The 12,860-nt window shown below is 45.6% G+C and overlaps 1 protein-coding gene across 1 annotated transcript in view; it reads left to right on the top strand.

Annotated features, from left to right (window-relative positions):
• Positions 1 to 12,860, top strand: part of ptprb (protein tyrosine phosphatase receptor type b) — a 53,220-nt gene that overhangs the window by 20,543 nt on the left and 19,817 nt on the right. The window contains 8 exon segments of the mRNA XM_080851373.1: positions 5,551 to 5,829; positions 10,171 to 10,320; positions 11,192 to 11,217; positions 11,219 to 11,454; positions 11,614 to 11,653; positions 11,655 to 11,712; positions 11,831 to 11,936; positions 12,743 to 12,816. Of these exon segments, the coding sequence (XP_080707499.1) occupies positions 5,551 to 5,829; positions 10,171 to 10,320; positions 11,192 to 11,217; positions 11,219 to 11,454; positions 11,614 to 11,653; positions 11,655 to 11,712; positions 11,831 to 11,936; positions 12,743 to 12,816 (969 nt within the window).

Below are 12,860 nucleotides of genomic sequence, written 5' to 3'. Positions count from 1 at the left end.
TGCGAGTGATCTAATAACAGGGCTCTGTGGGTGGCCAGTCCTGCCCTGTGGACTCACACATTCATAACGTCCTTCAGAACACACGCCACGCACATCACATTACAAGATATGTGAAGAATTGCAGTCTTCAGCAGAAGAGGAAGTACAAAGATCTGTGTGTATGTGTGTGTATGTGTGTGTGTGTGTGTGTTTGAGTGCGTGTGCGTGTGTGTGTGTGCTGATTGTGCGAGTGCTTGTGCATGTGTGTGTGTGGGTGTGTGTTTGAATGCGTGTGCATGTGCGTGTGTGTGTGTGTGTGTGTGTGTGTGTATGTGTACATTATATCTGACACAACTTAGTGTGTCTGGATGTGTATGCTTGTGTGTGCATCTGCTATTTGCAACTACATGAACAGATGTGCTAAGGAGAACAGATGTGCTAAGGGGAACAGGGTGTGAATATGTGAGTGTGTGTGTGTGTGTGTGTGTGTGTGTGTGAGTGTGTGTGTGTGTGTGTGTGTGTGTGTGTGTGTGTGTGTGTGTGTGTGTGTGTGTGTGTGTGTGAGAGTGTGTGTGTGTGTGTGTGTGTGTGTGTGTGTGTGTGTGTGTGTGTGTGTGTGTGTGTGTGTGTGTGTGTGTGTGTGTGTGTGTGTGTGTGTGTGTGTGTGTGTGTGCCTGCGCGTGCGAGTACACTGCTTATTTTGTGAAGTTCCTAATGAATCCCTGCTGATACCGGAGGATGCTCTCGAGAGTAGCTCCTGGAACACGATGAGTCCAGGCCTAAAAACCGAATCAGAAATCATCAAGGTCTAGGGGAAAACAGCGGGGGGAAAGAAAGAAAAAGAGGGGGGGGAGAGAGAGAGAGAGAAGGAGAGAGCGAGAGTGAGAGAGAGAGGGAGAAGGGGAGAGATAGAGACAGAGAGGGAGAGGGGGAGAGAGAGAGACAGAGAGAGTGAGAGAGAGGGAGAGAGAGAGTGAGAGAGAGAGAGTGAGAGAGAGAGAGAGAGGGAGAGAGAGAAAGAGAGAAAGAGAGAGTGAGAGAGAGAGGGAGACGGGGAGAGAGAGAGACAGAGAGGGAGAGGGGGAGAGAGAGAGACAGAGAGAGTGAGAGAGAGGGAGAGAGAGAGTGAGAGGGAGAAGGGGAGAGAGAGAGATGGAGAGGGGGATAGAGAGAGACAGAGAGACGGAGAGAGAAGGAGAGAGAGAGTGAGAGAGAGATAGGGAGAAGGGGAGAGAGAGAGACAGAGAGAGGGAGAGGGGGAGAGAGAGAGACAGAGAGAGGGAGAGGGGAAAAAAGGGGGAGAGAGAGAGATAGAGAGAGAGTAAGTTGATGTCCTACTTTTGAAAAACATTTCTGTTTTTCTGTGTGGACTCCCAGGCGCTGTCTTTGAAGCATGTGGGCTGGGCCTTGGGCAAGCGAACACATGTAGTCTTCTCCTTGTGGCGGTGCTCCTTCTGTCTGATAATTGTGCCACAGTCACACACTGTCACACACAAAGGCAGAGATACGGTAGATAGGGAAGGAGGAAACAGAGAGAGAGAGAGAGACAAAGAGAGAAAGAGAGAGAAAGGCCAGGAGAGACAAACATATTGGTGGAAATATGTCTCATGTCATATTCATAAGAGTATGTTCACAGATCTGTCTCAAACTGGAGAGAGAGAAGTCAGCAGCCTAGCGGCTTGTCATTACACATGGACCCAATTAATATCTGTCTATTCCATTCTCACTGTGAGATATATATGGGCCATTCTACCGAATTCGTGTAATATGCAGTCCCTCAACAATAAAAACTATTTACAAAACAATTAGGTATTTAGGCATAGATATTTAATTAGAAAATGTTATGGTCTATATAAACCCAATGCATTACATGAGATAGTGATAAGCTAAATATATACAAAATCATCATTTATAGGGTACTTTCTATTGGGAAGTAGCTGTCCCCAACCCTGACATCTAAATTTCAATGCCTTTAAATAACACTTTTCAATTTTTTTAGATTTTTTTCAATGATTTAATTTCAAAGATCTTTATGATTGGGTTGAAACAGAACTTGGAATATTTAGATTTATTGTGGGTTTAATTTTTAAATCAATTTTCTATACTCAAAAAATCATGTCCCTAGTTTTCATGTCACTACCGAAACACAAGAGTTTTAGTCCATTGGCTGAGCCTGTGTTTTAGCCACGACTCTACATTTTTGACCATGCAGTGACACTGCATCTCTGTCCCTCATGGTTGAATGGTAAGTAGCTAAATCCCATAGTTTTTATATAAATGTGTTCCAAAGTCTGAAAATCGACGTGTAACCTTAAGAATTGTCACTACCGAAACGCATGTTTTCTTCAATTAAGTAAACCTTTTGGGGTTTCATGGAAAATCTTATGTTTGTATGTGTGTTCACCTCTTCAAAGATGTGTTTGAAAGCCGTGTGCTTGCTAGAATTCTTTATTTATGCTTAAAATTAGCTAGAATTGTCACTACCGAAACAGTCACTACCGAAACATATGGTAGTGACCTGATGATTTCAGTAGTGACAAAATGAAATGGTAAGTAGTTCAATCCGATAATTTTTTTAATAAATGTGTTGTGTGGACTAAAGGGCGGCCCAGAGCACCTTTTGGAAGATTTTGGGAGAGAAATGAACTTCTATCCAACAGTGCAGTCACTACCGAAACACTGGATGTCACTACCGAAACAGTGCAGCACTACCGAAACACAGGATGTTTTGTAAAAAATTAAGTATATTGAGTAATCAACTAAAATGTTATGATACTGATTGGATTAATGTATGTTCAATTTCATCAATCAACAACTCTGGAATCAATATGATCAGTATTTTGCATTTTACAAAGAAATATTGCACTTAGATTTTGATGAATTGTATAAATTGAACTTGAAAATTTGGTAAAAAATTCATTTTTATGGATTTCATTGTGAAAACCTTCAAGAAATATTTGTAAAAATACTCTTCAGAGAAGGGAAGGAAACACAATCTGAACAGGTCAATAATAATACTTTTTTACTATAGTAAATGTGATGTTTCGGTAGTGACAATTTTAGGAAGAGGAAAAACATTCCAACACATTCTGAAAATACAATATAAAAATTGACTGTTCTTTTACTAGATAAGTGTACTTTAGATATGGTACAATATACATACGGACAAAGTTTTGGGAATAAAACATAAAAAAAATCAAAATATTTCCGACCTGACTTTGCACCAATTCGGTAGAATGGCCCATATACACACACACACTCTTTCTCTCTCTCGCTCTCTCACACATACACACACACACACACACAAAATCTGAACTCTATTCACAGTTGCAACATCAAGAATGTTTGCAAAATAATTATATCTGACAGCTAGACATTCACAAGGTCAGTATCACAACCCTTTAAGCTTGACCAACTGTTTCTTCGTAGTTAGCATCCCATCTCCTAGCACTACCAGAGCAGGGGCTTCCCTCTCTACCTTCAAGACCCAGCTGTTCAGAGAGCACCTCCCTTCCTAACTGGCACCTTGGCTTAACTTGCACTTAAGCAGTGACAGTCCCTCACTTCCTTTTCTTTTTCTTTCTATGTCGTTTTCTATTTCTTGAAATTCAGTATTTATTGTTACACCATGTTTTATTGCTCTTAGCTTGATTGTTCTCTCCCTTGTACGTCGCTTTGGACGTACGTAATTGTAAAGCTCTTGATTTAGCATCCAATTACCACCCCAGTCTTCATTTCTTTTACCGGCACGTGAACTCCCTCAGCGTAAGGCAGTCATGCTAATGGCTGGCGTATATGATTTGATTACGCAAGAAGAAATGAAGATTTCACACGTCTAGACACAGTAGCTAGATTTAGCTATGCATCTCCTTTTGTAATGACTGTGACAAGAGATCAAAAAAAGAAGCCATTCTCATTAGCCTTCCCGTAAAATAACAATATAGTCATTCATTAAAGTGACGCAAACTACAGTTAGTGTCTTCTTAGTTCGAAGCGAAATGAATGCCAGGCATTGTCTCCGTTGTGGATTAATACCAGGCTTCGCACCTGCATCTGATTAAACAGCCATCACACTCCCTCTGATATGACTGTTCTGATTGATGAGTTTATCAAGAGGCGCAATTACCAGCGATCAGTGGATGTCACTTTTGAACTCCAGAGACTGGGCTGTGAAGGCGCCGCGTGTGGATGTCTGTTGTCTCGGACTTCAATCAGTTCCTCTCTTCTGTACTCAAGTCACACGATGATGGGGGTATTGATTTAGGGGGTTCTGTCGTGTCTTGTCCTCGCTTGGCTAGTTCTTTATCTCCGGCTTGCAAATAGGCTCCCCTCGGCTTCAGTAAAGATAATTTCTTCCCCGGCTACAAACATTCATCTTTTTCGTTTCTTGTTTCTCTCTCTCACTCTCTCTGTCTCTGTCTCTGTCTCTCCCTCTCACACAAACCCACACACACTCCCTAACACATTTATAAGTGCAGTGATTCTTATCAGCTCAGACTTAATGTGCGGCATGTTGGGGATGAGTAATACTGGATATTTGTGTTATCGTGAATCTTGAAGCTTATCGAGGACAGACATCTGCGATCTTAACCAATTCTGGCCCATATACAACCACACACACACACTTAGGCTCTCTCTATCACACACACCATCTCTCTCTCTCTCCCTCTCCCTCTCACATTCACACACACACACACACACACACACACACACACACACACACACACACACACACACTCTCACACTTACACTCACATTCAAACACACACAGGCACACACACACACTCATGGAATGTCCACTTTGAGGTCACATTCTCCTCTTGTTTCCCTCACCCTCCCCCTCCCCCTCTCCCTCCGTCCTCCTCCTTCCCACATCAAAAAGCATGTAGGTGTCAGTCCCCTGAGTCATTCGTTGCCCTTTTATATCTACATCATGAAAAGGCCTACACCTCCCATTCTCCTCCTGGTTAATCAGTAGCTGACCATAGGTGAACAGAACTGAGCCCAAGGACCTGGTCGATTGTCGATGAGAACATGGGTCAAGCACACTGAACGAGTCCTTGGATCCGTTGTTGAGTGTGGCAGTGATGTCAGATGCTGGCAGGATGAAAGACATCAAATTAAAGTGTCTTGACCTGAGGTCAGCCTGACGTTGGCGGTGTTAACACATTGAGTGTCTTGTGCTAGCCATATCTGCCCCCTAAGCTTTGTTAGCCATCTGGAGGTCCATCGCTCATAGCTTAGCATTGCTACTTGGCTTGGCAGGTCAGCGAAAAAGGCTTTCATGCTGGATTGGGCAAGTGGGGCATTTTGCCAGTTATACAGCATATACTTTGTGTGTGTTTGTCTTTGTGTATGTGTGTGTGTCTGTGTGTATGTACGTACATGTGTGAGCATTATTAATTTTTCTCCAAAATAACCCTTAAATGTCATAGCATCCTTGAATGCAGTCCAAGAAACAAGCTCTTTTCGTTCATTCTAACAGCGACTCTGCTCACCATAGGATACCCTGTCTGATGTCACTTCCTCTGTTACCCTGTCTGATGTCACTTCCTCTGTTCCCCCTCTCAGCTCCAGGGCAGGTGCTGCACATGCACTGCCGGCCCCAGAGCTCCACGGCAGTGTCCTGCTCCTGGACAGCCCCGGAGGCCGACTACGACGGCTACGAGGTGGACTGCCGGCGCGAGGACACCGGCGAGCGGGTGTACTCCATGGTGCTCGAGCGCGACGCAACGCAGCACCAGATCCAGAAGCTGGACCCCCACCGCCACTACGCCGTCTCCGTTCGCGCCAAGGCGGGGGGCCTGAGCAGCCCGCCGGCTAAAGGCAGCGCCGTCACCATGATTGACCGTAAGTAACCGCTAAAAGGCTGTTAGTTGTTAGAGGCCTTAGCTCGCATAGTGGCACAGGCAAACAGATAAGTGTGTGTTGTGTGTGTGTAAATGTTCCTCTTTACAAACACATAAGTGTGTGTTGTGTGTGTGTAAATGTCCCTCTTTACAATATTAAATCCCTCTTCTGTGCACTGGCCCTGAAGGAATTCACTTTTCCTATACAAGTAGAAAACATAAACACTCATTGTGATTCCTTCACCTCAAAAGACCTCAATGGCATCCCTTAAATAATGACAACAATTACTCACAAACAGATTCATTCTTTTGTGGCTCATTCATTTACCAGAACTTCTTTCTGAAGTGTCCACATAATTTATCATTGCACTTCTATCAACCATTGGAACATATACTCGGCTACACATAGCAAGAGCAGTGGCATGCCTCCTAACGCGTGTCTCTGTCTGGCACTGCGGGGACAGCACCTCGAGCTCTGTGTGGCACTGTGGGTATGGCACCTCGAGCTCTGCCTGGCACTGCGGGTATGGCACCTCGAGCTCTGCCTGGCACTGCGGGTATGGCACCTCGAGCTCTGTGTGGCACTGTGGGTATGGCACCTCGAGCTCTGTGTGGCACTGCAGGTACAGCACCCCGAGCTCTGCCTGGCACTGCGGGTACAGCACCTCGAGCTCTGCACAGCTTTCGGGCACTGTGCCCCCTCAGGCCTAGGAGCCATGATGAATAGGGCCTTCGAGGGGCTTATATGTTTCATCGTCTGCCTGACAAACAGGGCCACAGCTGGGTTTGAAGAGTCTGGCCTGGCCTGGCAGAAGGGTGGGGCTGGCAGTGGCGGGTTGAGGATGGTGATTGGGGTTGAAGGGTTTGGCAGTCACCCCTCTCCTCCACCTCCTCCTCCTCCTTCTCCTTCCTAGGTTGCTGAGTCTCTCACTTGCTGGCACTGATTGATATTTCTGCTGCCCCAAGATGTCTTAATGGTCAGCTAATCTATGGTTGACTTTGCTTCATTAATCCCAAGTGCTGAATCAATTTGTGTGTGTGTGAATGTATGTGTATCTGTGTGTGTGTGTGCGTGTGTGTGTGTGTGTGTGTGTGTGTGTGTGTGTGTGTGTGTGTGTGTGTGTGTGTGTGTGTGTGTGTGTGTGTGTGTGTGTGTGTGTGTGTGTGTGTGTGTGTGTGTGTGTGTGCGTTTGTGTGTGTGTGTATCTCTGTGTGCATGTGCATGTGTGTTTTGGAGAGAGAGAGAGAGAGAGAGAGAGAGAGAGAGAGAGAGAGAGAGAGAGAGAGAGAGAGAGAGAGAAAAGCTCCATTGGATTTCACGGTCTTCCAATTCGTTTAGTGTTCTGAGTCAATTATATTACTCTCTCTCACCTAGCTGTTTGCATTGCTGGCTGAACTGTAATTCCTTTTTTTCAAAGGCATCCAGTAGAAAAGCTTGCTGAATCAGACTCCATATTATATATTATCACACACTTAACAATTGAACTTATTCAGCCATCTTTCAATATATTCTTAAAGTGGATTGAACGTATAGAGAACAATTTGTAAGGAACACAGAGGTCATGTCCCAGGCAAACAGTGAAGCAAAAGCAAATGTTGTCATGCCGAATCATGTTCATGGAGAGGCTTTGCTCAAAGCAACCGTCACTAGTTCTTCCTCTTGCCCCACATTCCAGTTCTGTCATCATGATTTATGGAGGACAGAGGTAAACAAGAAAGAGAGAGGAGAGGAGAGGATAGGAGGAGGAGGAGGAGGAGGAGAGGGGAAGATATGGAGTTAAGAACTGCCCAGATAAAATGACATTTTAGGAGAGAGAATGTGACTAACTACTTGTTCCCCCTCTATAAAAAAAGCCCATCATATTTCAAAGAATTGTGGAAATTAAGTGGTGCTGGGTTAGAGAGAGAGTCACACACACACACACACCCACACCCCCACACACACACACCCCCACCCCCCCCCCCCCCCACACACACACACACACACACACACACACACACACACACGCACACACGCACACACACACACATAAGGTTAGAGAGAGTCTGGTCTGATATATCTGTCTGGAAGCACTGTGCTACGCTCAGATCAAAGAGGATGCCAAAATACATTCTCAAGGCTGGCCAAAAAAACTTTTTAGAACATTTTCAGCCATTAACAGCTAATACGATAAGATAAATGGGTCTGTGGACACACACACACACACACACACACACACACACAACACACACACACACACACACACACACACACACACACACACACACACACACACACACACACACACACACACACACACACACACACACACACACACACACACACACATAAGGATATGGAGAAGGTAGAAATGTTAAGAAGAATTCATAAGGCTTTAGGATTAGACAACTGTAGTGCTAAGAGAATGCGATGGCGGATGTTTTTGACGTGGGTCATGTTTTATCTTTTGTTGCTGCAAGAAATCTCCTTTCCTTCTCCAAAGGATGGTCCAGTGTACCCTACGATAAAAAAAAGGAAGCATTGTAGCACCTTTCCTGCAGCATTTAGAGAATTCAACTAGCTCTTATCATGGCCACTTAGATCATTCTGGGTCAGGCTCAGTTAGGAACCTTCCTTGTTTGGAACCTTCCTTTGTCCTTTCCTGACCACTTTGCCTTGACCATGATGGAAAACGTCATAAGGTCAAGGAAAGGTATGAAGGAGAATCCATAAGGACTTAGGAAAAGACAGCCACAGTGCTATGAGACTCTGACTGCACTTACACTTGAAACCTACGCAATTATGTGATGGTGGGACGTGTGTCTTTAAATGTTGCTGCTGCTGGGAATTGTGGGATAGCATTATGTCCTTTCCTTTCATAAAGAATGGTCCAGTGTACCTTATGCTAAAGGGGATAGGAAAGGAAGCATGGAAGCATTTAGAAAATTCTACCAGCTCCTGTCCTGGCTGCCACTTAGATACTTCTGCATCATTTCACTCGGTTAGTAACCTTCCTAAGCAAAAAAAGACTGTTCAACCGGAGCCCGGGCCTCAAATTAGGAGCGTGTATTGGGGTCCATTGACAGGTGGGACATCCCTGTTAACCAGCCCTGCACTGTCTCACGTCCCAGCAGAGGGAGAGGCCCAGCACACGTTAAATAAAGGCGCCTGCAAATAGCTCTGCTCTCAAGGGCAATGAGCAGACAAGGTAAGGGCTTTAGAGACAGAAAGAGAGAGCAGCAGAGAGGGACGGAGAGAGGAAACAGGAAGCTGGAAGGAAGGGAGGACACAGAAGATGACAAATGAAGGCAAAGAGTGAGAGAGAGAGAGAGAGAGAGAGAGAGAGAGAGAGAGAGAGAGAGAGAGAGAGAGAGAGCAGCACTGCATAAGAGGGAAAAACTGTGAGGCAACAAAACAGATAAACTCAGAGACAAAAGAGCAAGAAAGAGCAAAGTAGGGAATAAAAGATTAATGGGAACAAGATGACTGTGGACACTGGAGAGGAGAGCGAGTCTGAACCAACATAATTAGATTGGAGGAGACAGTGCCATATTAACTAATAAATCCTCCCTCTGCACCCCGTAGCATGCAAGGTACGCTCGTGCTCCGGCTGCAAGTGGACAAATTTACTGAGGCCCAACCATTTCTATTTGATTTTATTTCATTTTATTCCTTGTTTAAAAATGCAGTGAGCTGTTCTATGTCCCCTCTGCCAAAAGGAGCTATTGTCTCGCACTTATACCCCGACAACCCGTGGTGAAAGAGCCGCTTAGCTGTTGAACACGTCGATATCCAAGGCTGTGAAGTTTTCAACGAGGACGGGAATGCTTTTGAGAGTCGAGTGTTTTTTTTTTTTTTCTCTGACGGCACTCAAATCACATGGCAGTTGTTACTCCTGAAATGGCATTAATCAATCGTCCGGATGTGACAGCCACTTTGCAGATTTAATGGACACGTTGGCACACTTTGAGAGATGTGGCATAACAAAGACCCAGACTCCGCTTATGATATGAAGGGCTGTCGGGGAATATATGGATATGAAGGAGCCCTAGCCTTTTAGCCACATTGAAGAGGTCATTGGTAGTTTATAACGTCTTAACCCGGCTAAAGTTAAAGCTTTTAAACTCTATACAGGAGTGACATAGATTCATATACATTCAATCTGTTTAGCAGATACTTTTATTCAAAGTGAATTAGAGTGCAGTTGACTGCGCTCAATTTGTCAGGCCCGTATTTGCAGAGCAATTGAACCCATGAACTTTACCAAAGCTTCGCCATGCTCTGCCAATGAAGTGTGAAAATGACTGTGGGCAAACTGATCTGAAGTCAGCTAATGAAGGCGTGGGTGCGTTTGCCCTGCAGGTCCCCCGGAGCCTTCGGAGATCGTGCGCGTGAACGAGCGAGCCGCACGCGTCACACAGAACACCATCTTCTTCAAGTTCAACTGCAGCTGGTTCAGCGACGTTAACGGGGCGGTGCGCCTCTTCACGATCATCGTTGCCGAGTCTGACGGTAGGGTAAACACACACTATAATAAAAAAACACCATTACTCCACAAACACCGTTACTCCACAAACACTATTAGCACTTAGAGTACATTTACTTCCAAACACTCTTTTTTTTTACCTTCTCCTTTCCCTCATTCCCTTTCTCCTTGTTCACTTTCTCCTCCTCCTTTACTTTTTCCCCTACTCCGTGAAACTCCGTTTTAACCTTCTTTCTTTTTCTTTCTCTCTCTCTCTCTCTCTCTCTCTCTCTCGCTCTCTCTCTCTCTCTCTCTCTCTCTCGCTCTCATCCTGTCTTCCTTCCTCTCGTTTGGGTGATGCACATTATGCTGATGGGATAATTGCAGAGTCTGCTCGGTTGTCTGTGTGTGTGTGTGTGTGTGTTTGTGGTGTGTGTGTGTGTGTGTGTGTGTGTGTATGTGTGTGTGTGTGTGTGTGTGTGTGCTCGGTTGTCTGTGGGATTTGAATGAATGCTGCGGGCAATTAGCATCCTCCCCCGTGAGTATGATGATGATGATGATGATGGGTGTGTTAGGGGAAGAAGAAGAGGAAAAGCGCGAGTCTGTTTCTCCCCCCCCCCCCCCCCCCCACATGAAACACACTCCATTACTGATGACAACCTTGCAGCACCTGCTCTCTGTTGCGTTGTCCTTGTTACTGCTCCTGCTTTCGGGAAGAAAAGCTTCCAGAGTCTTCTGTGGGAAAGGGTGGGGCGGAGATGAGAATGAAGGGTGAGGGACAACTTGTGCTTCAGACATACAGAAAAATCTCAACTGACGAAAATCGACATGGTTTCACCCCGATTCGTTCCCCTCCATCTCTCACTGTCTCTTTCTCTCTCACCCTCTCTCTTTCTCTCTCTCTCTCTCTCCCTACAGACAGCGAACTCTTTCAACCGGAGAGGGAAACACCCACTGCCCTCGTACCTGGACTACAAGATGAACGGCTCAGTGCGGGCCTACCAGACCAACTACTTCTCTAGCCACTGCGCTGACAGCCCCGACACGGCCGGCAAGGTCTTTGAGATCAACCTGGGAGCCGAGATGGACACCTTAGGGGGGGCGTGCGAACTGGACCTCGATAAGAGGACACTACCTAACACCTTCTGCGATGGGCCTCTCAAGGCCAAGACTGCATACAGGTAGGCACAACCTGACCTCAGAACAGTAATTCAGCCAGACTGTGTTATTTTCAAAAGATTGGCCCTTCGGAGATGATGCAGTGAATGAGTTGCTCTCTTTAGCCATAGCAATCAATACATTCTTCACATAAAAGCCTTTTTCCTCTGTCTCCATATCAGACTGAGCATCAGAGCTTTTACTCAGCTGTTTGAGGACAAACCAGAAGGAGCCTCTCTTCACAGACACTTACCTGTCTCTGCCCATCATGACCCAGCGCGGTAAGAGCAGGAACGTTATTAAAGTCCGCTGCAAATGTAGTTAGAGAACTCTCTGACGGTTTGTTTTTAGATTTGTAAACAGAACGAAGTGCGTCATCTGTGCCTTTGTGTTCTTCAGAGCCTTTAGGCGGGATCATCGAGGGGCTCAGTGCGGGCATGTTCCTGACGGGTATGATGATTGCCGTCATCGCCCTGCTCATCTACAGACAGCGAGTCCGCAAAGTGTGAGAATCTGAACCGACACACACATACACAACACAACCCCCCCCCCCCACACACACACACAGATACACACACACACACACACACACACAACACACACACACCACACACACACACACACACACACACACACACACACACACACACACACACACACACAAGCAACACAGAGCCAGGGGCTGTTGTGGATCACATTCCAACCGAACATTCATGCTTACAAATGTAAACATGTCCACTCTGATATGGAAGCAGATGTTAGCGAGAGATATGCACATCAACTCACCATGCCAGTACGCTGTGGCCAATACTAAAAGTCGCTATATGCATGCTAGCACGAGCGCTTCATCTTCACACCAAAAACCAGCCAGCAAAACCCACTGTGCGCTCAGTGACAGATAAGATGCCTAGTCACTGATCCAGACCTGTGGAACCAGGGACTACACATGCATGATAAGGCTACAACTGCTGTTGACCTGTATCTGACCTACCAACTAAAGCCATGTGTCTTACATATACATACAGTTTGGTCCTCATATCTACAGTATTTCATATATTAAAGACAATAAACGTTAGTCAGATCTAAGCATTTAAGCACTCATGCTTATCGCGCCACAAAAGATTTTAGAACGCTAACCACACCACTCACCGGTCACATCTCCAAAGCAGCAACCAGACAGACAGACAGACACATCAGCACGGTAACATCAGAGACACACCAGTGCCAGGCTGTCTGATATAGATGGGAAACTGAATGTCATGAACCCCATTTCCTCTGGCATTAGCGAATAATTAGGGCGCATTGTTCCAGAGCGAAGGAAGCAGGCATTCCCGAGGAAATGCGTCGCGAGGAAATGACAGAAAGCCGAGAGGCAGAGAGTTCCTGTTTGTTAATTAAATCCAGCTAAATAGTCCAGACCTTTTTCGGC

The sequence above is a fragment of the Sprattus sprattus genome, assembly GCF_963457725.1.
Source record: "Sprattus sprattus genome assembly, chromosome: 14".
Classification (NCBI taxonomy): Eukaryota; Metazoa; Chordata; class Actinopteri; order Clupeiformes; family Clupeidae; genus Sprattus; species Sprattus sprattus.
This window is presented reverse-complemented; position numbering and strand designations above follow the sequence as displayed.